At 35.7% G+C, this 23092-nt stretch overlaps 2 protein-coding genes across 2 annotated transcripts in view; both read left to right on the top strand.

Annotated features, from left to right (window-relative positions):
• The window catches only part of CEP89 (centrosomal protein 89), a 131718-nt gene extending 111905 nt beyond the window's left edge, over positions 1 to 19813 (top strand). The window contains exons 17-18 of the mRNA XM_074293233.1: positions 668 to 837; positions 19389 to 19813. Coding sequence (XP_074149334.1) covers positions 668 to 837; positions 19389 to 19710 — 492 coding nt within the window. The 3' untranslated portion in view covers positions 19711 to 19813. The remainder of the gene's footprint in view (positions 1 to 667; positions 838 to 19388) is intronic.
• A 1807-nt stretch (positions 19814 to 21620) lies between these two features.
• SLC7A9 (solute carrier family 7 member 9) overlaps positions 21621 to 23092 on the top strand; it is a 56766-nt gene continuing 55294 nt past the window's right edge. Inside the window, exon 1 of the mRNA XM_074293235.1 lies at positions 21621 to 21926. The gene's annotated coding sequence lies outside the window, so the exon portion shown is untranslated. The remainder of the gene's footprint in view (positions 21927 to 23092) is intronic.

Below are 23092 nucleotides of genomic sequence, written 5' to 3' on the forward strand. Positions count from 1 at the left end.
CCCTATGACCTATTTATTTTAAATAGCTTTTTTTCCTCCCAGAAAAGATTTTTTCATTTTGAAAATAACTCAGTTTTGATATAGATAAACCAGAGCTTACTAGTATTTATTTGAAATTAAAGTCAAATTTGTTCCTCTATTGTTTGTCCCATGCTAGTTATAAGAATGAATGAAAGTGGATTCATATATATTTATTATATATGTAATGACATATAATAGCATAATTATAATATCAAATGTATGGCTATATTTATATAGATATAAATATATAGGGCATTTCGTCCCTTCATTTTTGGATCAAGGTTATATTCAAATTAGATTTTTGGATGAAAGATAGGGATATGGTTTTTTTCTTTCTCTTTTAAACTGAACATTTCTTTTTTCTTTTCTTTTTTTTTTTTTTTGATGTTCTGTTCAATCTTTTTGTTTTTAAAAAATAAATCTGTTATAACAATTTTTTTCTTTTGGAGAGGAGGATATATATTCCACATAACTTACTTAAAAGCCATTCTAATCAATATTAAAAAATGCAAACCTACCTAATTGAATCTTGATATCAGCATGGATGAACTATAGATAAAAAGCCTTCACAGAAGAAAACCATGACTTTGAAAGTGATCTTCCATGCTACTACACTCACTTTCTCCATGGCCATTCACTTTCCCAGATGTATAAAAAGAAAGCCGCTGTGAAACTGGGAGACTTCAATCACAAAATGACCAAGCAAGAGGAAGACTTTGCTGAGAAGATTTATCAGTACCAGCGAGAGATGAAGCACCTCCAGCAGTTGCTGCAAGATAAGCAGGATGCTCTGGAAGAAGTGCAACAACAGAAAAGGTAGGTTGATGCTCCCTCCAGAGGAGCTGAGTGTTCTGGGGTAGTGGGTGGGGGATGGTCAGCATAAGAACAGCTGCTGCACTCCCTGCTTGCCAGGAGCCTCCCATCGGGCAGCTTTGGTGCTTTTTAAGGTTTGCACGAACTGAAAAACCTCTCTGCTCACTTCCCTCCCCCATTTCCCAAGGTAATATAATCCTTTAAGAGAGCAGCTGAGAGATGGCAGTTCTTTAAAAAATAGTAAAGTGTTTCAAAATAGAGACAAAAAAAGTAACTTGATAGAAAAATCCAGGTCACACATTTGGAAGGTATAGCATGTCAGGAGATCATTGGAAAAACCTGTTAATATAATAACCTCTTCTACTGAAAACTAGTATAGTCACTTCATCTGAATTTTCAGACAAGTAAGAACTAAAATCATTTGGATTAACAAGTTTTCTGACCAGGGTTAATTTGATCCATTTTTGGTTTAAGAAATTGACACTGCCAAGTTATTGCATTAATTACTAATGTAGATTATCAGAAGCTCAGGCACAAATAGAAAACAAAAACAGTTCAGAAGCAGCTCTAGATAAGTTTTGATAATCAATCGGGACATACCCGGTAAACAGAAATAATTCCTTGAAGCAACCCTTTCTCTGGTTTAAGCTTTAATGACCCATTTCACTTGCCACCAAAGAATAATTCTGAGAGAGCTAATTGAGCAATCATTTTGCAAATCATACTACCTATTATAAGAGAATTGTTTGTAAATTTATAGAAACTTAAAATCAGAGTACAAATCCATTTGCATCTGTGGTAACTGCACTCACAGGAGGGAATACTCTGAACTCTAAACAGTCAGTACTTTTCCTAATCAGCAAGATCTTTTAAAAGTTTCTGGAAATTATCAAGCAGCATTTTTTAATTAGCTGAATAAAAACTTACACTTAAATCTTTGTCTTTGTGCAACAATTATATGGTGTCAGGAAGGAAATTTCTGAGTTGATTTAATAATCTACCTTCTCCTGTGCATAGAATGATTTCATTGGGAATCTGATGATTAAGCAACCCAGAAGTGTCATAAACTGAAACCTCAAAGACAGTTGACCTTAACCCACCTTCAAAAGGTCATGTGCTTTGAGTCTTCTTTCTTTTGAGTCCTCTGGAGTTACATTTGCACTGATGTATCTATATTTATTTTCTTCTTCATCAGCTATTTGAACACATTCACTATTACATTCTGGCCCCTAGGAATTGAAAGGTGTCTACCCTCAAAGGAATCACAGTCAATCTAGTTAGGGAAATAGGACATACACATAAAGATATCATAGTAAAAGGCAGCATATCCAAAGTGCTTCAGAGGAGAGAACATTCTTCAAGAATAGACTCTCAGATCCAAAAAGAGGGGAAAGGACCCACTTGTGCAAAAACATTTGTAGCAGCTCTTTATGTAATAAACTGAGTAGATGCCCATCATTTGGAGAATGGCTGAATAAGTTATGGAATATTATTGTTCTATAAGAAATGTCAGAAGGATGATTTCAGAGAAGCCTGAAGTGACTTACATGAACTGATGCTAAGTAAAGTGAGCAGGACCAGGAGATCATTGTCCATAGCAGCAAGAAGATTATGTGATGATCATCTGTGATAGGCTTAGCTCTTCTCAGCAATACAGTGATCCAAGACAATTCCAAACATCTTGGGATGGAAGATGCCATCAGTACTCAGAGAGAAAACTAAGCTAGGATCAAGGCATAGTGTTTTCACCTTTTTCTGTTTGTTTGCTTGCTTGCTTTTTCTTTCTTGTGTTTTTTCCCCCTATTTTGGTCTGATTTTTCTTGCATGACCTGATAAATTATGAAAATGTGTTTCGTGGTATTGTGCATGTATTGGATTGCTTGATGTCTTGAAGACAGGGAGTGGGAAGGAGAGGAAGTTTGGAATGCAAAGTCTCGCAGAAATAAATGTTGAAAGCTATTTTTGCATGTATTTGGAAAGATGGGATATTCTTGAGAAAAAAGACTAACAGTTGTGTCTTATGCAACAGCTGAATAAGTCTTAGGATGTGCTCTGTGGCTATGGAGTCAAAGAAGAACTTTGGCTTTCCCCACATGGGCATTATTTAAACTCTTTGTCTTTTTTAATCACCTCATTTAGTGAAGTACTAATTAGTCAGTTGATTCTTAAACTATCAGAGGTAGAAATAAGTGTTCCTAAAAAAAAGTCCTTATGTTTTATGTCCAGTGAAAGACAAAAATTTTCATATATTTGACTTCTCTTTTGTGTATACATCTTTAACACGTAATCTATTGCATTAAATTGTCTTTGCTTGATAGACATCTTCAGAGAGCTCTTGTTGCTTTTCCAGCCATTCGGAGCTATTTGTATAACAGACTTCTTCCTGTCTTCTCTGATGGATAGGGTCTCATTTATATCTTTGTCCTTTTGAAATCGTGAAAGATGATGAAGTTACAGTTGCAAAATTATCTACTAAATAAATTAAAGATGAAAACTGTCTAGGGAAAGTTGGATGGTTTGTCAAAATGAACCTGACAGCCTTCTCATATTACTCACATTTTACATTAAGCAGCTTCTTTCCCAGTGTCTGTATTGGAACTGATCATGCTTGAATTGGGAGTATTACTGGTTTATTCCGTGATATCAATGTGTACAGATGACAGAAAATTCACTGACTTCAATTTTTTCATCCTATTTGACTCTTTGATTGCTGTTCTTTAGGGATTATCTAAGTCGCTAACATCTCTTGGTTTTTCCATTTAGACTAAAGCAAAAAAGTAACCATAAAGCTTTTTTCCTAAAAGTAATTCCTTATTTATTGATTAGGTAAACAGCTTTATATTGCAAAGATAATTTGAAAATTAAATATAGTTTCCAAGGTTATAGAACTCATATTCATCTCCAAAAACTTTTTTTTTAATCAGTGGCTGCAGATTTTTCTGGCTCTAATTGCTGTCTCCTAAAACAGATCAATCAATAATTCAGTCTCTATAAAATTGTTTTAATAATCTCCCATAAACTTAAAAAAAAAAGACTGTCCTGTATTTAGTAAGCTCTGTCATTGTAAAATTTTTCCTGTTTTTATTTTGGTCCCCATTGTTAAGAAAAAAGGAGTTAGAAAAGTTAGTTAAGAGAATGAGTCACAATCATGGGGCTTGGTAACCATCCTTTTGGTTTTGAGTTATACTGTGATTATAAAGATTTGCTACCCAGAAAAAAAGAGTTGTCATCGGAAAACAAATTTAAATAATGTATCCCGTGGTAAGTAATGTTAGAAATGAAGGACAAGTCTTTTTTTAAAAAAGAAAATACTTCAGCTTTTGTCATAATACATTAGAGTTTAATTTATTGTACTTTTAAAATTATAATTATATAATTATATTAAAGAGTAGAGTGGGAGGGGGAGGGAAGTGGTCTGTTCAAAAAAGTATGACAATATTTTATATCTACTAGCTAAAATTAAGGAAAATCCTGAACTTGGTTATTCTAATAGTACTGTTAGATACCTCAGAGGTTCCTTGTGAAGAAAACAAAATGGAAATATAAATATTTATTATTATATGTTATTGAAATTGTACAGACAAAAACCAATTCATCTGAACTCAACTTACCCAAGTAGAATGAGTGAGGAGATGATATCCTCATCCTAATGACATCGTACTTTTTTTGGTTTGGACCTAGATCCCTGGAGGCCTCAGGATCAACCACAGTCAGGATAAATTAAAGTCCTTGGTCTTTAGGGGGAGGAGTGAAAGAAGCAGGCAAACTGCCAAGAGTTTTGCCCAAGATTTCTTCTCAGTTTTGGAGTCCAGAATCTCCACCTTTCTCTTCCTCCTCCTATTGCCAAGTGAAATCTCACCTATCTCATCCCACCCTCTAATCCTTGCCTATAATTATCTTAATATCAAACATTGAGCTAGCACCAATGGTGAGAAGAGCCATTTATCCAAACATATGCTAATAGTCATTGTCTCACAACGAATAGATAATTAGCCTTAAGTGCTTGGTTATCTGATTCAAGTACACTTTTTTCAGAGTTTCAGCCTTTTACACCTATGATGTGTAATGAATGTGTAATTTCAGCTTCTGTAAAAGACTCCCTCTATCAATACAGAATTAAATTTTATATTCTTTCAGAGTTGCCTAGGGTACTGACTTTCCCAAGGCATGAACCACTGTCACTATTTCTTTTTAATATCCATTCTCAGATCTGTGCAACCAAGTACTACAGCTTAGTCCCAAGTTTGGTCATATCTAAAAGAGTATGAATATATGAATATACATCTCAACTCCTCTCTCATCATACCTTTTCTCAGCATTATTTAAAGATAAATCTGATCAGTTAGCAAGCCATCTTCTGCTTCATGGAAGAGCTTGACTTGTAGCTAGATTTTTGAAACATTTTAATGATTAACATTATTGTGGGGGGACAACCAGCTAGATGAAACTTTTTGGAAATGGGAAATTAACTTTATGCTTGGTAAACGGTGACTTGATCTTCCCCTCACACAAAGGTTTTGGATTTTCTTACATCCTACTACTTAAGACTTTATTTAAGAATTTACTAAGTGCTCTCTGTGTTCAGAGAGTCATTGTAGGCATTGAGTGTGCAAAGATGAAAAGTAACACAGTCCTTACCTTTATGGAGTTGATAATCTCATAGGACAGTAGGATGTATGCCTTGACAATTGTAAACCAAGTTAGGAAATCTCAGGAGATTTGAGAAGGGAAGTGTTTAGTCAAGGTGACTAGAGATCGGGGTGTAGAAATAATAACATTCAATCTGGGTCTAAAATTATGAAAAGGAGTTCAGTAGGTATTGTTGGAGGTTAGCACGTCTGTGTGAATGCAGAAACAGGGAGAAGACAAGATGAATCATGGAACTTCAAGTAAGCCTCCTCTGGGTAAAAACTAAAGTGTGCTAAAAACAGAACTGTGAAGTAATGCTGCAAAGGTAGATGAAGTCACACTATGAAAGGCCAAGAAGGCCATGCTAAGGAATTTGCATTTTATCCTGTAAGCTATGGGTCAACTTTTGAGCTGATTAAAGTAGGATTGTTTTTATTTTGTTTTGTTTTAATATTTCCAGAGATTATATAGGATTTTGCACATTAGAATATGAGATTTAAAAACTTTCTCTTGGATTTCAGGAATTGATTAAAGAATAATTTTGTGATTTTTTTTTTTGAGAAGTAATTCATCCTCTGGAACATCAAAACAAGAATAAAACTTGAAGACTCCAAGAAGGGGCTATATTTCAAATTTACATATAGAACTAGAGCAATGACTTTTAAAATAATAACATACTTTTTAAAGTATCAGGTACTATTTAAAATATTTGTGATTAGGTACTGTTACTACTTAGATATAATTATAAAACTTTAAAATACTTCTTCAAAGTACCAAATAGAGCCGGTATGACAAAAATTAATCATAGAATCATAAATTTAGAGTTCAGAATTCTTCTAATCCAGAAGTGGCCATTAAATTTTTAGTATATTAAATTCAGGTACTATCTTCGGTCACCTTTTATGTATCTAGTGCTTAGCATAGTTTCTGTAACATTCTAACACTTTAATAAAGGTTGATTGATTGATTGTCAACATAAGATCTGTGGATCATGGTCCAGATTAAAATATAATATGAGAATATTTAACAAAATAATTAAAACACAACAAAAAGTTGAAAAAAATACTGCTTCGAACCTTCATGATTTTTGAAATGCATTTTGAGCACAAAACCATTTCTAATGAATGAACCACATTTCTTAGAGAAGATAAAATTGATTAAATGACTAGCATTGTAGACTTTATTTTGTTTTGTTTTTTCTTTCAACTTTCCACCACTCCATGGAGTCAGGTACCATCATTTTGGAAATATGTATCGTAAATATAAAGTTGAAAGTGTCCTAGGAACCATGTTGTCCAACTTCCTCTTTTTACAGATGGAAGTTAAGGGATTTGTCCTCAATCAGAGCAGTAAGCATAAGAGGCAGAATCTGAATATAGACTCTCTGACTCTTTAAACAATATCCATTCTATTGCACTAACCCATCTTTTGAAGCCCATTACAAATGTCATGTCATCTCTAAGAAGCCTTCCCCAGTTCCTATTATTCTTAAAGACACTTCCCCTTCAGTCAATCCTTAATCATCAAATATGCAAAGAATGAAATAATCCTCACTTTCAAGGAGTTGGTATTCTACTGGAGAGGGACAGCAAATATATTTTAATTTATACATAGCATAAAGACAGTGATTAAAAATAGAAATGTAAAGTAGTTAACATACAAATTTCACATTAGACAAATATATACAAAGTAGTTAAATACAAGGTAATTTGAAAGGGAAGACATTAAAAATTGAGTGGATCAGGAAATACTTCTTAGAAGAAGTCTAAACTCTTATGATAGAAATGGAAAGTTTTGGCAACTGATCAGATATGTGGAGGGAGGGAGAGTTTGGAAACAAGGCTAATACATACATCAACTTGGTTTTGCCCACTGTGAAACAGGCATCTGGCAAGAAAAGACATTAACACCAGCTACAAGATTGGATCTTGAGGGAGGATCATGAAAAGTCTCATCATTTTCTGCTTTCTGTTGGCCTGTCTCTAATCACTGATACTCTACTTTGACTTATTCTTCAGTGGTTAGCAAACTCCCACTCCTTCTGAGTCTCTGGCTGCTGAAGTAAAAAAACCCATTCCCCATCCTCAGTTTTTTCTACACCTTCATTTCCATCTCTCTCAATGCTTCCCCAAAATGTCTTACTCCAGATCTTTTTACATCTTCCTCTGTGCTCTCTGGAATGTTTAGTCCATAATTAATGAACCCTATTTCATCTTAAACCTTTTCTTTTCTCCCTCCTTTCTTTCATCTTTTGGTACTCACAAATCTGGTGTCCTTCTGATAAGCCAGACCACCACTGATGCACTGGCCATACTTTCCTTCTTTACCTAAATCCTTGGTGCATCAATTCAACTCTGCATTTTTCCTATATACGTTTAAACCCTTGTCATATTGTTGTTTTTCCAGGCATACTTCGCCAAAGTCCAACTTTGAATTACTGCCATCATCTGCCACTTTTGTTCCTAAACATATGCTACTGCCTAATAAAGTTTAAGAAAGTCGTGAAACAGCCCACTACAAATTTATGGTACATAATCTCAACTAAGTGCTCATGGCAACAAAATAGCTCTTTTACACTGTTCTAATCAGTTGTCTCTCCTCACAGGGGGTATTCCAACCTTTTCATCTCTCCTCAAGCCTCCGATGGCATTATTTCCTTTATATCAGCAAAGGACCTTGCCTCATATTTCATTGAAAAAATGAGACCATTCACTAAGATCTCGTTTTTCATTCTTCCTCATCTCACGGCACTCAAATGTTTTTCTTCACTATTTTTTCTATCCTTGTCTCACATGAAGAGGTGCCCTTTCTCCCTGCCTTGATACCATCATACCTCATTTCTTCTATCTAGTTTCTTGGTTCTTTACACTATCACTGTTGGTTCTTTCTCTCCTGCCTGTAAACAAACTTGCATTTCCTCATCATTCAAAAACAATTCACATCCTACCATCCCAACAAGCTGTCTTTCAACATTATCTTTTCAACCAAACTCTTTGAGAAAGCTGTATACAGTAATTGTCTCTATAACCTCTCTTCTCACTTGCTTCTTCCACCTTTTGCTCTCTGACTTCTAACCTCATCATTCAACTGAAACTGTTCTCTCCGATGTCAGATATAATAGTTTGGTTTTTTTTTTCCCCAGTCTTCTTTCTTCTTGATCTCTTTTAAGCCTTTGACTATCAATTCCCTCCTTCTCTTGGATACTTTCTCTTCTTTATAATTTTGTGACACTGCTCTTTTCTGGTTCTCTTCTACTCTTTCTCCCTTGTGGAATCTTCAGGTCATACCTATTAAATGTTCTTTAAAGCTACTTTTCTTTAAAACTACTTTTTGAACATCTAAAATTGGAGGTATAGTTTCCTAGGGCATTAATCCCACAATTTCAGTTCAAATCACCAAACACTTATTAAGAATCTCCTCCTACTAGACTAGGTACTTGGCCACAATCCCTGATACTTGGCCACAACCTTATATTCTTGCAATTAACATTTAATACCTCAGGAGATAGCGAATATGAGAAAATGAATTTAGCAGAAAGAATCATTTCCTTCTTCCCTTATCTATTTAATCATACCTTTAAGGTATGATTAGGTATGAATTAGGTACCAGGGAAAAAAGATGAACAAGTTAGGGTTTCTGAGTCCTAACCAAATTTCAAATTTCTCAAATTACAAAGAAACAGTACCATGACAGCCTCAAAGTTCCTCTACTAATAATAGACAGGTCTGGATACTCCTACTCCCAAATTGTTTATGAAAGTAATTGTGGAAAGAAAAGATAAATATCAGTAATTCCATATATAAACTATGGGGTGGATAGATGACGATTCTTCACAATTAGGTGATTGATACTACATACTCTGAGTAGCTCTAATGAAAAATCATATGAAAATGGAACTAAAAAGTTCAGAAGGACTTATCAAAGTGCAGATAAAGTATGCCTAAGATGATTTTCTAACAACTGTTCTATCAAAGGTCATGCTAGAGAAGCAGAATAGGAACCTAGGCAAATAAATATTTAAACTCAAGAGACCGGTATTTAAAGAGTGTTCTCAAAGAAATCTTTGAGATTTCTCCAAGATGAAATGAAAACCTCTAGGAAAAACTGAAGCATATTAAGCCGTAGAAAAGATGGTAGGGCAAAATAAAGCAGACTAGAAATCATCAATAACTTATGATGATACTTAAAAGCATGGCTGTAAAAATTAAACAGGAGACAGTTTTTTTTTTTTTCATGCAAACTAAGAACATGTATTTGGTTAAATGGCTCAAATGGAAAAACCCAATGTTTTCAAAATTTCAAGCAATTGCTGCTAAAATCTCTTGAAAAAAAGATGAAAAAGGACACAGTGAACATCAAGCAACAAATCAAGCTTGTATTTGTGCATTGCACCATGTTAATGAATATTCAATTCTAAAGAAGGAAGTATGTAATTAGGAAACTCCTCTTTGGTCAGAAACTTTAAATAGGTAAAAAAAAAAAATTATGATAACTTTTAGAAAGTATCAGTTCAAGAATATCTTTGTTCAGAGAAAATTGCCAGTTAGATAATTGTTAATTAAACCTGGCTTCATGGGATAACTACCTAAGTTGCAGATTGGATAGAATGGTAGGCTTGGAATCAATCAAAACTTGTTTCAGAAATTTTCTAGGTCTGTAAAATGAGGCTGTTGGACTCCATGACCTCCATTTAGGTCTAAATCTGTGATCTTATGATCTACAGGTTAACATGAATTAGATACATGCTATAGATTGTCAAATACAACAGTTTTGATAATTAGCAGAAATTCTAACCTCTATTCTTAACTGTCAACAGTCAGTCAAAAAGCATTATTAGGGGGGGCAGCTAGGTGGCGCAGTGGATAGAGCACCAGCCTTGAATTCAGGAGGACCCGAGTTCAAATCTGGACTCAGACACTTAATACTTCCTAGCTGTGTGACCCTGGGCAAGTCACTTAACCCCAGCCTCAAAAAAAAAAAAAAAAAAAAAAGCATTATTAGGCACTTAAATTATGCCAGACAAGAGTGCCAACCACAAGGATACAAAAAGGGTAAAAACACAGTCTATGCCATTAATGAATCTCATTCTATTTTTCAATTTTTTCCCCTGAGGCAATTGGGGTTAAGTGACTTGCCCAGGGTCACACAACTAGGAAGTGTTAAGTGTCTTGAAACCAGATTTGAACTTAGATCATCCTGACTTCAGAGCTGGTGCCCCATCTACTGCGCCACCTAGCTGCCCCCTGAATCTCATTCTATTGAGAGAAATGACATTCAACTGAGCTTTGAAGAAAGTCAGAAAATCAGAGATGAGGAAACAGTACATTCCAGCTATGGGAGTAACTCATTTAAAAAATAAACACTTGGGAGATGGAATGTCTTGTGTGACAAATAGCAGGAATGACCATGTTACTGGATCCAGAGTGCACAGAAGGGAGTAAAATGTATGAGTGAAACTGCAAGAGGCTTCCAGGATGTGAAACATTTTAAATGATAAATAGAGGATTTTATATTTGATGCTATAGGGAATAATGAATCATTGGAGTTTACTAAAGGGGCAGCATGATTAGAGTTATACCTTAGGAAAATCACTTAGGCAGCTGAGTAGAGGATGGATTGGAATGGGATGAAAATTGAAGCAGGAAGGCATATTAAAATAATCTAGATGTGTGAGATCATGAGATGCTGGAAGAGAGTAGGGGCTGTATGATTTGAGAGAAGGCAATATTCACAATATATATTCACTTTACTTAGCATCAGTTCATGTAGGTTTCTGCCGACCTTTCTGAAATCATCCAGCTGATTTGTTTCTTACAGAACAATAATATAACATTCATATACCGTAACTTTTTTTCCTAGTTTTCTGCTTCCCTTCTAATCTTGTCTGCATTGGTTTTGTTTTAAATTTAATATAATAAAAATTACCCATTTTGCATTTCATACTATTTCTTCTTAATAAAGAAATAAATTCCTTCCACAGATCTGAGAGGTAGACTATCCTTTGTTCTTCTAATTTACTTAGAGTATCACTATGCCTAAATCATAAACCTATTTCAGGGTGTTAGGTGTTAGTCAATACCTAGTTTTAGCCACATTATTTTTCAATTTTCCCATCAATTTTTATCAAAAGATGAGTTCTTATCCCAGAAGCTAGGGTCTTTGAGTTTATCAAATACTAGATTACTATAGTCATTGACTATTTTGTCCTATGAACCTAACCTATTCCAGTGATCAATTAGTCTATTTCTTAGCCAGTACCAAATGGTTTTGATGACTGCTGCTTTCTTTTCTTTTTTTTTTTTATTATAGCTTTTTATTTACATGATATATGCATGGGTAATTTTTCAGCACTGACTCTTGAAAAACCTTTTGTTCCAATTTTTCCCCTCCTTCCCCCCACCACCTCCCCTAGATGGCAGGTAGACCAAAACATGTTAAATATGTTAAAGTATATGTTAAATACAATATATGTATACATATTCATGCAGTTATTTTGCTGCACAAGAAAAATTGAACTTAGAAATAAGGTAAAAATAACCTGAGAAGGAAATAAAAAATGCAAGTGGACAAAAACAGAGGGAGTAGAAATGCAATGTTGTGGTTCATACTCATTTCCCATAGTTCTTTCGTTGGGTATAGCTGGTTCTCTTCATTTTCGAACAAATGGAACTGATTTGGTTTATCTCATTGTTGAAGAGAGTCATGCCCATCAGAATAAACCGTCATATAGTATTCTTGTTGAAGTATATAATGATCTCCTCCTGGTTCTGCTCATTTCATTCAGCATCAATTCATGTAAGTCTCTCCAGGTCTTTCTGAAATCATCCTGCTGGTCATTTCTTACAGAACAATAATATTCCATAACATTCATATACCATAACTTATTCAGTCATTCTCCAATTGATGGGCATCCATTCAATTTCCGGGTTCTAGCTACTACAAAAAGGGCTGCCACAAACATTTTTGCACATGTGGGTCCCTTTCCCATCTTTAGTATTTCTTTGGGATATAAGTCCAGTAGTAACACTGCTAGATCAAAGGGTATGTACAGTTTGATAACTTTTTGAGCATAATTCCAAATTGCTCTCCAGAATGGTTGGATGCATTCACAATTCCACCAACAATGTATCAGTGCCCCAGTTTTCCCACACACTCTCCAACATTCAGCATTATCTTTTCCTGTCATCCTAGCCAATCTGACAGGTGTGTAGTGATATCTCAGAGTTGTCCTAATTTGCATTTCTCTGATTAATAATGACTTAGAGCATTTTTTCATATGAGTAAAAATAGTTTCTATTTCTTCATCTGAAAATTGTCTGTTTATATCCTCTGACCATATATCAATTGGAGAATGGCTTGATTTCTTATAAATTAGAGTCAGTTCTCTATATATTTTGGAAATGAGACCTTTATCAGAGCCTTTGGCTGTAAAAATGTTTTCCCAGTTTATTGCTTCCCTTCTTATCTTGTCTGCATTATTTTTATTTGCATAAAAGCTTTTTAATTTGATATAATCAAAATTTTCTATTTTGTGATCATTAATCTCTAGTTCTTCTTTAGGATGACTGCTGCTTTATAATATAGTTTTAGGTATGGTATAACTAGCCTTTCCTTTTTTCTTATCACATAACATCATTCTACTATATTCATATATGCCATAACTAGTTCAACTGTTCTGCAAACAATAGATTTTCCCTTAATTTCCCGTTTTTTGCTTTTATAATTTTACATAGGTATTTATACACACACACACATACAATTACCTTTTGTGGGTAGAGAGATGTGGGTAGAGAGACATCACTTTTAACTGATAGTATCAAGAAAGATTTTATTAAAGAAGTACTGTTTGTGCTCTATTTTTAAGGCAGGGAAGGATCTGAACAAAAGGAAATAGAGAATAGAGTGGATGAGAGATGTTTTACCTCAATTCAGATGGGAAATAGAACAAAGTGGGATGACATAAGGAAGCCAGCTGTCCAGTTTGGGTAGAAGATATAGTATATGAAATATTGTGAAAAATGCTGGAAATGAACTATGACTGTATACTCAGAAAGATCTTTTAATTTGACAGTCAGAAATTGTATTCCTATGAAGACCCCACTGTTCTGTCTGTCTAAAAAATATTGCATATATTCAAAATATTTTTCTTAAGATTCTTTGGGGAGGAAAACCAAAGAGGCTCTGTCAATCCACAAAGTGCTGAGAATTGCTGCCAAGCCTGCTTTCTGTACAAATGAAGTCTTTTTTTAGTAAAGAAAGTGAGTGAGCACAAAAAGAGGTTGAAGTCTGGTTGCTTAATGGGAGATTTTGAGGAGGAAAAGGCTCCCAATAACATTCTTCAGGGGAAAAAAAAAATTAGTACATTTGAAAAGCTTTTAACATAGTCATTTCTTTGAAAATAAACTTTTTAAAAAGCATAAAGTGAATAAAGAAAATAATCATTGCTTAAAATGTGAATGTGCTTCATTAGCTATAGATTGTTGAAAAATTTGCATGTATCAATAAAGCTATTTGTGGTAATTGTATACATTAATTTTGAGCAATGGTTTTTCTTTGCCTATACGTTATTCATATATAAATGTGTATTTTCTCTTTTCCTGGTCTCTGTTTACTGTTTATATGCCTTTTCCAAGCCAAGCTCTCAGAATATATAATGCATAATTGAAAATGAAATCTTCCAATATTATTACAAAAACATTTACAAAATATAATTGTGCTTGGCCATAGAAAAGCCAATTCATAACTCAAAAATTATGTCACAAGGAAGGTCTTGAAAATTTAAGATTTTGAAAGAAACATGTATCACAGAGCAGCAGAAGAAAGTAGTTGCCAGTGAATTATGCCCTATGTATTCTACACTATTATTTTCCCACATTTTCACTCCAATTGACTTGCATTTGGAAATCATGGTTAAATAGTTATCCCCTTGTTGTGAAACTTAAGACATCTTTCAGTTCATGCTCAGAAATTGTTTGTTTTCTGTAGATGTACTTATTCTTTTATCATCTGTTACTTTGGTTAAGTAACAGATATGATAACTCTCAGAGTTTTCAAGATGATATTTCAGTCTGAAATTCTATGATTCTCTGACGAATTTTAAATATATGTTCTTGCACATAGTCTTTAAGCAAAATTCAATAATATAATAATAATAGCTCATATTTATATAGTGTTTTAAGATTTGCCAAGGAGTTTATATATACATTGCATTTGATACTCAGAGGGTTGGGAGCTATTATTATCTCTTTTATAGTTCCAGAGAAACTGAGGCAAGATAGAGATTAGAGAATTTTTAATATTTTATTTAGAAGGAGAGATTGGGCTGGGGGCAAAACAGGATCCATGTTTCCCCTAGTGACTGAATTGGACTTGTGTCTCAAAGCATCCAGCAGTGAGCTAAGGATTCTGGGGATTCTTATAGGGCTTCAGCAATAAGGGAAACAAAGGGGAGGGTGGGAGAGGGTTGAGTACTGGTGAGTGGGAAATTTCAGTGACCATAAATTCAGTTCTGACAGATTGGGGGTGAGAAAGTATCATTAATTCTACTAAGTTGGGAAGACCAGGAGCCAGGATGTCTGGTTCAGAGGGTCTCATGTAGGTATCTGAGATAAACCATTTATAGTTTATGGCTCTATGGAATGCTAGTGGTCAGAGCTCCCAGCCCTAATTATATCATTCTTAATGGTCAGGAAAGGGGATGCCATCAAAAAGATTGAGGCAGAACAATTCAGGGAAACTGAAATAGAACAATTCGGGGAAACTGAGGTTGAATAATTAAAGAAAACTGTGGCATAGCACTTACAAATAAAGAAACTGAGGTAGAAAAATACAACTAGTAAGGACCTTAGAAAGTTTTTTTTTTTTTTTTAACTTGGGTAGTCTTGACTCCAGGTCCAGGGAGCCAGCTACTACATTCTTCAAATATTGAAATAATTCCTTAACTGAAAACACTTAATTTAAATTGTTAATCTAGCTGTGAGATAAAATGATTTGTTTATTCTTTTGTATGTCTAAAATCATAGCTTCATTTCCTCATTGTGATTTCTCTAGGTCATGGTATATTGTGCTACATAATTTATAACAAAACACTTGCAAAATTATCACTACTTTCTTTTCAGAAAATAAATGACTCTTAGGTGTTTAGCATATATTTTAATAACTTTAGAAATTTATTTAATCCCAAAATTTGAATAAGAATCACAAAGAAAAGTATTATCAACTGTTGAGGAGCACACTGCCTAAATTATGAACCTTCTACTGGCTGAAAAGTCTGTGCCTAGAAATAAAGTTAATTTCTTGCTCAGAACATTCTACAATTATGTAGCATATATGGATTAAATCTTTGAGGTAGTTTTTTTGGTTTTTGTTTGTGGGGTTTGGGTTTTCTTGGTTTTTTTGAATGAGCTAAAATATTGACCTGAAGTGAATTTCTAGCTATAATGTGCTTAAACAGCTTAGTTCTAACTTTTTTGCCAGGTCAGTTTTATTCTGTTTTTTTTTTTTTTGTTTTGTTTTTTTTTAACTCTGAACACATCTGCATAAAAAGCTCAACTAAGACAAATGATAAGGAATTTGGTATTAGAGAAAGTTGTTCCATATGTGGGGGAATGAAGTGCTGTGGGGATATGAAGTGATACCTTTTGCTTATTTTAGGTCTGAGTGTTGTAATCTTTGGAATAATGAGGCTGATAACTCTCGACAGTCTCTGGACTATTATGAGAATTCTTTTTTCTTTTCTTTTCTTTTCTTTTTTTTTTTGCTGAGGCATTTGAGGTTAAGTGACTTGCCCAGGTTCACAAGTGTTAAGTGTTTGAGGTCAAATTTGAACTCGGTTCCTCCTGACTTTAGGGCTGGTGCTCTATCCACTGTGCCACCTAGCTGCCTCTTATTATGAGAATTCTTGAGAGTCTGTTTCTTTAGAGCATTTTATTAATACCACATAAAATGGGATCAATAAATCAAGGTGTGCTCATTACTTGTCTTTGAAAGAACTTACAGGCTTTCTGAAGTCACTTAGTGGATAAACTCTTGACAGTCTAATGCTCCCTCACCTCCATCCCCAGCAGCAGTGAACCGAAGAGCCATTGTATTTTCCTAAATATTTAAATAATGACTACAGGGTATTTCCCTTAGGACAGGTAGGGTGTGACATAGTGGAGAGAGGACTGGCTCCAGACTTAGAAAGTCCTGAGTTCAAGTACTGACACTAAGGCCTACTGCCTCTGGGATCCAAGGCAGCTCACTTAGCTCCTTGATGCTGTTGGGGATCATCTATACTTCTGGTCCTCCAAGGTAACTTTTTTTTTTTTAATTAAAGCTTTTTATTTACAAAACATTTGCATAGGCAACTTTTTAACATTGACTCTTGCAAAACCTTCTGTTCCAAATTTTTCCCTCTTTTCCCCTACCTCCTTCCCTAAATGGCAGGTAGACCAATACATGTCAAATAAGTTAAAATATGTTAAATCCAATATGTATACATATTTATACAGATATCTTGCTGCACGAGGAAAATCAGATCTAGAAGGGGGGGAAAAAACCTGAAGAAAGAAAACAAAATGCAAGCAAATAACAATAGAAAGAATGGAAGAGTGGAAATGCTATGTGTGATCCATACTCTGTTTCCCATGGTTCTCTCTCTGGGTGTAGATGGCTCTCTTCATCAGTGAACAATTGGAACTGGTTTGAATCATCTCATTGTTGAAGAGAGCCAAGTCCATCAGAATTGATCATCATATAATCTTAATTTTTTTTTTTCTTTTTCTGAGGCTGGGGTTAAGTGACTTGCCCAGGGTCACACAGCTAGGAAGTGCTAAGTGTCTGAGACCATATTTGAACTCGGGTCCTCCTGACTTCAGGGCTGGTGCTCCATCCACTGCTCCACCTAGCTGCCTCATCATCATATAATCTTATTGCGGAAGGCAACTGAAGCTGCCAAGCAGCTACTCCTTTGTATAGGGAAGGGATTCATTATTAAAAGTTTCCTAATGAAATAACAGATCCATTTTCAGAAAGTTAAGTGCAGAGAGTTCTAACTGGCCTCAAAGGAAACTGAAACTCTCTGGCAAGAAAAAGATTTAGTGCTGCTGTTTTTTCTTTTTTATCTTCCCCATTATACTGATGCGATTACTGGCAGTGCAGAGTTTTGAATTGTGAGAATCCCCTCTTCTGGTTGACACAGGTTCAACATGAAAGAATTCATGAACCCAAAATATTAGTGGCAAAAAAGGAAGTGCCAAGGAGAGAGGTTCCTTGACAAGGCATAATCCTGCTTTGGATATTCTGCAAGTTATGAGTTTAAAATTGTGTTTTTAATAGGAAATCTGAGACTGAAGTTTCAATTGAATAAGATTCCTTCAATGTTGTCACTGCCCCCAGGGCTAGATTTCCAATTGAATAAGACCACTTAAGTTCAAACTAAGTAAGAGTGGTCTTGGACTAATTTTCAGCTCAATAGAAGTGCAGCTACTCAATAGAAATATCAGGTTCAGATCTCCAGCTAAATGAGGCCACTCAAGTTACAGCTAAGTAGGGAGTGGTCCTGGGCCAATCTTAATGAAACCACTTAACTGCCCCAAGGGTGAGTCCCTCTAAGAGGAGAGTTTCAGGGCTCACCCCAAAAATCAAGTATGACAGTTTCAGGGTTTCCCCCATTAACACTCTTGTCTCATGCTCGCAGCAGACTTGTCATAGCTCAGTGAAAGGAGTGCTTCCCATGTTGAGGTGTGAGAAATGAGGGGTGAGAGATACCCAGGCCTTGTCACAAGATTTTTGCAAAAGAATTCGGTGGTTTTTTGGCAAAAATGGGTTTATTACACTGAGGAACAATTTCTCAAGGGGCTCTTCCAAAAGGAATTTAACAAAGGTTGGTTTTTAGCAAAGATGGGTTTACACTGAGAAACAACTTCCCAATGTCATCTGGCCTCCCCCTCTCCCCTGGAGGCTGCCTTTCCTCAGGTGCACCCCTTGGTTACAGCAGGAGCTTGCTAGTAGGTTTGCTGGCCTTAAGTCTCTCTCCCAGCCATACCTATATCCATTCTGCCACTCAAGTGATTTTTCCTGAAACACAGGTACAATCATGTCATCTCTCTGCTCAAGAAGCTCCAGGGGCTCTGTTTTCTGCAGGAGCAAATACATTTGAAACTCTTCATTTTTTTCTATTTTTCCCGTCTTCTGAAACATCTCTCTCCAACAAGTACTCCTTGATTCAGTGGCAATGGCCTCCTGACTGTGAACAAGACTGTCTTTCACCTCTGGTCCTTTTCTCTGGCTACCGCTTAGCCTGTGACTGCTGCCTTCCCTAATGCCTTTAATCTGTGTGAACTGATGTAATAATTAACAAAGCCAAGAAAATGGTACAGACAGTGAATGCAATAGCATAAATTAAAAAGCCACAATGTCACAGAGTTTAAAGAGCAAGCAGAGTCAAAAGAAGAGGTATAAGAAAATGGCTCCCCACTGTGCCCTGTGCAGAAGTGGGAAGTCCACAAGGGATGCTAAAGGCAAATAGTTTTAAACTTTTCTAATATTCTGATCAGTTGGGTTTCTTTTTGTTTTTGTTTATTGTTGTTGTGTTGTTTTGTTTTGTTTTGACTTAAAAATACTATTTGTTAGGGGCAGCTAGTGGCTCAGTGGATACAGCATCAGCCCTGAAGTCAGGAGGTCCTTAATTCAAAGCTGACCTCAGACACAACACTTCCTAGTGACCCTGGGCAAGTCACTTAACCCCATGAGGAAAATACTGTTTGGGGAGGGAGAGAAGAAAATTTGGGGAAACTCTAGTAATATAAAAACATCAATAAAAATTTATTTTAAAAAATATTGTTCCTCTCAAGGAAAAATTTCTGTTGACAGATTGCCCCACAAAGGACGCAGATGAGGGAGGCTATTTAAAACTTAACTTTTTTTTTGTTTGTTTCTTGTAGAGAGGTAGAAGGTGAACTTGAAGTGGTTTGGGAATCTACTGCCAAAGAAAACCAAAGAATGAAAGAGTTCCTGCATACCACCTTCGGGAAGACACACTCATGGAAGCAAGCCAGCATCTATGAATCAGGCTTAAACCAGATCTCCAAAGAAGATGTAGTTGAAGGCTATGCTGTTAGCTATTGTGAAGTGAAGTCTTCTTCAGGCATCCAACTACCAGAAATGCCTGCTTTACATACCTTATACCAGACAGAACCCAGTGACAACAAAGACATTACAGCCAAAACAGAATTTTTTCTTCAACAAGAAGCCAATTTATGTTGAAAAAAGAATTGTTTTATTCTCTATGCATGATATTTTTCTTCTCATAGCTGTGACATTCTCTACTTCATCTAAAGGGTGAAATAAATTGTCCAAGAAATCTAATTTAGATTTTTAAAAATATTATTTATATTTTTATATTGCATTGTAAAATCCTTATAATACTTTTTATCATGTAAAATGTACTATCCTAGTAGTCAATTCTAAGTGTTTTTCTTAAGTAGGGAAATTTGAGTCCCAATCACCATCATATAACAGCAACAAATTGAAGTCTGTTATAAAAGAATGAAAGGAGTACGGTTTTGTCATGTAAGTAAATCATGTCAAATAAAACTTTTGCCTCTGACTTAAGCTATTTCAGTGATATGTACACAAGTTTATGTGCATAGTACTCTTTAGCAGTGATGGTTTTGAGTTTTGATTTCTTGAAATTGTAAAATAATAAAATGTTATGCAAGAGAAATGTTATTTCTCATGATCAAACTGTTCCATGTTAGCATAGTTTGGAAATTTATAGAATGTTATTAAATATTTGATCAGTTTTGTTGTGTTTTTATTTATGGCATACCATTTGCCTATATCACTAGAAACATTCACAAAAATTTATTTTTAAAAGTCCTGCTTTCTGGCTGTTACAAATATTTGGCATGTATATGAACCCATCCATAAGTCAGTACATACCCCAAGTTCAAGTAATACCTCTTATCTCTGGGCTCCTTCAAACAGTCATGGCATTGATTTATATATTATATTGTAAAGAAATTATTTAAGAATTGAAAGCTTAAAAAAAGGTAGTATTTCTTAGAATTAAATTCTGTTACTATATACTTTGTATATTAATAGTTGTATCACTGACCATATATCAATGTGTCAAGTACCAGTGCTTTTGTTATAAGATTTCTCTGTGTGGAAATTACTTTCATTGATGCAAATCTTGGACCATGTACCTTTCAAAAAGTTTTTTCCCCAAGTGCCTCATATTTTTAGACATTTAAAAATGGCCAGAATTGTTCCCTTTGGCCAGAAATGGCCAAAAATGGCCAGAATTTGTTCTCACTCTTGCGCACAGACCCACACATGAAAAATCATAAGATGTATGTTGATCTTTTGATGTACCTATGATCTCATCATTAATTATTTAGGGAAAATTCCTTTTTGCTTCAGACTTAATCAAGCTTGTACCACTGTTCATGCTGCCTTTCTCCTCCTCCAATTATGGTCTATATTTTTTATCTGTTTTCATGTTGTATTTCTTCCGATGGAATGTAAGCTTTTTGAGGACAAGAACTGTTTTTCTTTTTGTCTTTGTATATTGTATATAATTGGTCTCTAATAAAATGCTTATTGAACTGGGCTTGGAAGTTCTTTGTTTAGTTAGTTTTAAGAAATAATTTTCCTTTCTAACTTTAGTATCATAGACATTACAAATAAAATGAGAGCATTTAGAAGGTTTAACAGCTATTTTCAATAAAGTTTATGTCCTTTTTTAAAGTTGAGAAGCCCTAGGCAGATGGGACTCGGCCAGCTTTGCCTTGCTGGCTCCGAGGGGATGACGTGGTAAATAATGGTTTTATCAGACTGATGTGGATACGCAGGGTGCCTTGGAGGGCAGTCACCGGAGACCAGGAGCCAGCTCACACGCGGGGGCAGCCGAACGGAAGGGGGTGAACCCCTCCCTGGGGGAAGGCAGGCGCCCACCGGCCGCGAGGCCGGATGGCAAGTGGGGAAGAGGACTCTCACGGCCAAGCCTGACCACGGGAAACAGCCCCGCCTACAGGAACAAGCGGTCAGCCGAGGAGAGGGAAACCAGAGCTCCGGCCGCTCATTCCCAGGATCAGCTCGGACCTTTGCTCCCCTGGCTGTGCGCGGCCTGCTCTTTCCATAATTGGGGCACAGCGGCCTTCACTGCCTCCACCAGGCTCCGTGGGAGTGGGCCTGCCCTGTTCTTGCCTCACACTGCTTTGCATGTGGGAGCCGCTTAGTACCAAACGGGGCTGACTCCTGTTTGGGATGCACTTGATCTGAAGTAGCAGTAAGACATCTAGAGGGAAATTTGAGACTCACGTGGTGTCTGAGTCGCGTCCCAGAGGTGATGACGACCATCCCAACTATTCTGATTAAGCTTTGGTCTGGCATTGACATCTCCGTATCTGCAATACGCCAGTTTTGGCCCCGGATGTTAAAGGAGGTAGTTCATGATAGAGGCAAGGACATAACCTGTAAGCCACTATTTTTTCTAGCACTCCACTGCTTTTCATTGGTTTCTGAATCCGTTGGGTACAGTGGTAATTTGATGTTTAGAAGCATGACCTCCAAGTTCCCATGGCATGCTAAAAGAATCTTAATCTTCAAAGATTTACTTTCTGTAAAGCTCTAATGCATGTTACTATGTTCCAGTATTCTGCTACTTCGAAAATTGACCATCTGTTTGTAGCATCACATGTGGTAGTGCCTTATTTCTCAGAATGACATTCTCTGATAGAGCCTGATGTGCTTGAAAATGATGGGGTTTATTGGGTATAGGGTTGGATGGCCTAGAAAATGTCAGGGATTCTTTAACAGCAGGGCGGTTTCCCTAAAGAAGGAAATCATAAAATGCCTTGAAATCAGTGAAAACAGGAGGCACAGTTCTGAGGCAGAATCTTGAAGAAAGTTTTTTGTTGTTGTTTTGTTTAAACAACTAAACTAAGTAACCTGTAAAAATAGATCAGAGGAAACTGATCTTTGTTGTTTCTAGTTCTCTAGATAAGTTGTATTGTTTTTAATAAGGTAACATGGTTTCATTGCAAATGTTGAAAGCAATGCAAATTTCATTTAGTTTTTCATGAATTATTTTTTAGCTGTTAGCAGCAGTCTCTAGCATGGAATCATGCTGGGAGTATGTGTCAGTAAATATGAGATGAATTAACAAATGAAAGTGTAAAAGTGACTACAAAATGAAGTTATATTAGAGAGTTAGTTTTTCTTACAACCCCCATCAACAGTTTGCTATCTCTTAAATGGGGACACTTCTGTCTCTAAAGGTTTACTGATATCTGATAGGGAGAATCCTAGAGTCTCTGATCAAGAAAAGGGGCCGAGGGACAAAAGTAGAAAGCTTCCCTTTTCCCTGTACTTCATACATACTTCACTTGACCAGCATTCATAGCAAAAAAAATAAATAAAAAATTCCCACAATTTTCTTTGCTGATTGGTGAAAGTCATTATGGTTTTGAGTCACTGGTAGCAATCTATCTTTATTCACTGCTTCTGCATACTATTTTTTTTTTTTAAACTTGGGCATTTCTGAACATGTGTAGTACAATTGTAATTGATGTTTAAGAGTATGACCCAGAAATTGCATAAGATACTAAATAGTCTGAATCCTCAAAGATGCAATTTATGT

The sequence above is a fragment of the Sminthopsis crassicaudata genome, chromosome 2 (genome assembly GCF_048593235.1).
Source record: "Sminthopsis crassicaudata isolate SCR6 chromosome 2, ASM4859323v1, whole genome shotgun sequence".
NCBI lineage: Eukaryota > Metazoa > Chordata > Mammalia > Dasyuromorphia > Dasyuridae > Sminthopsis > Sminthopsis crassicaudata.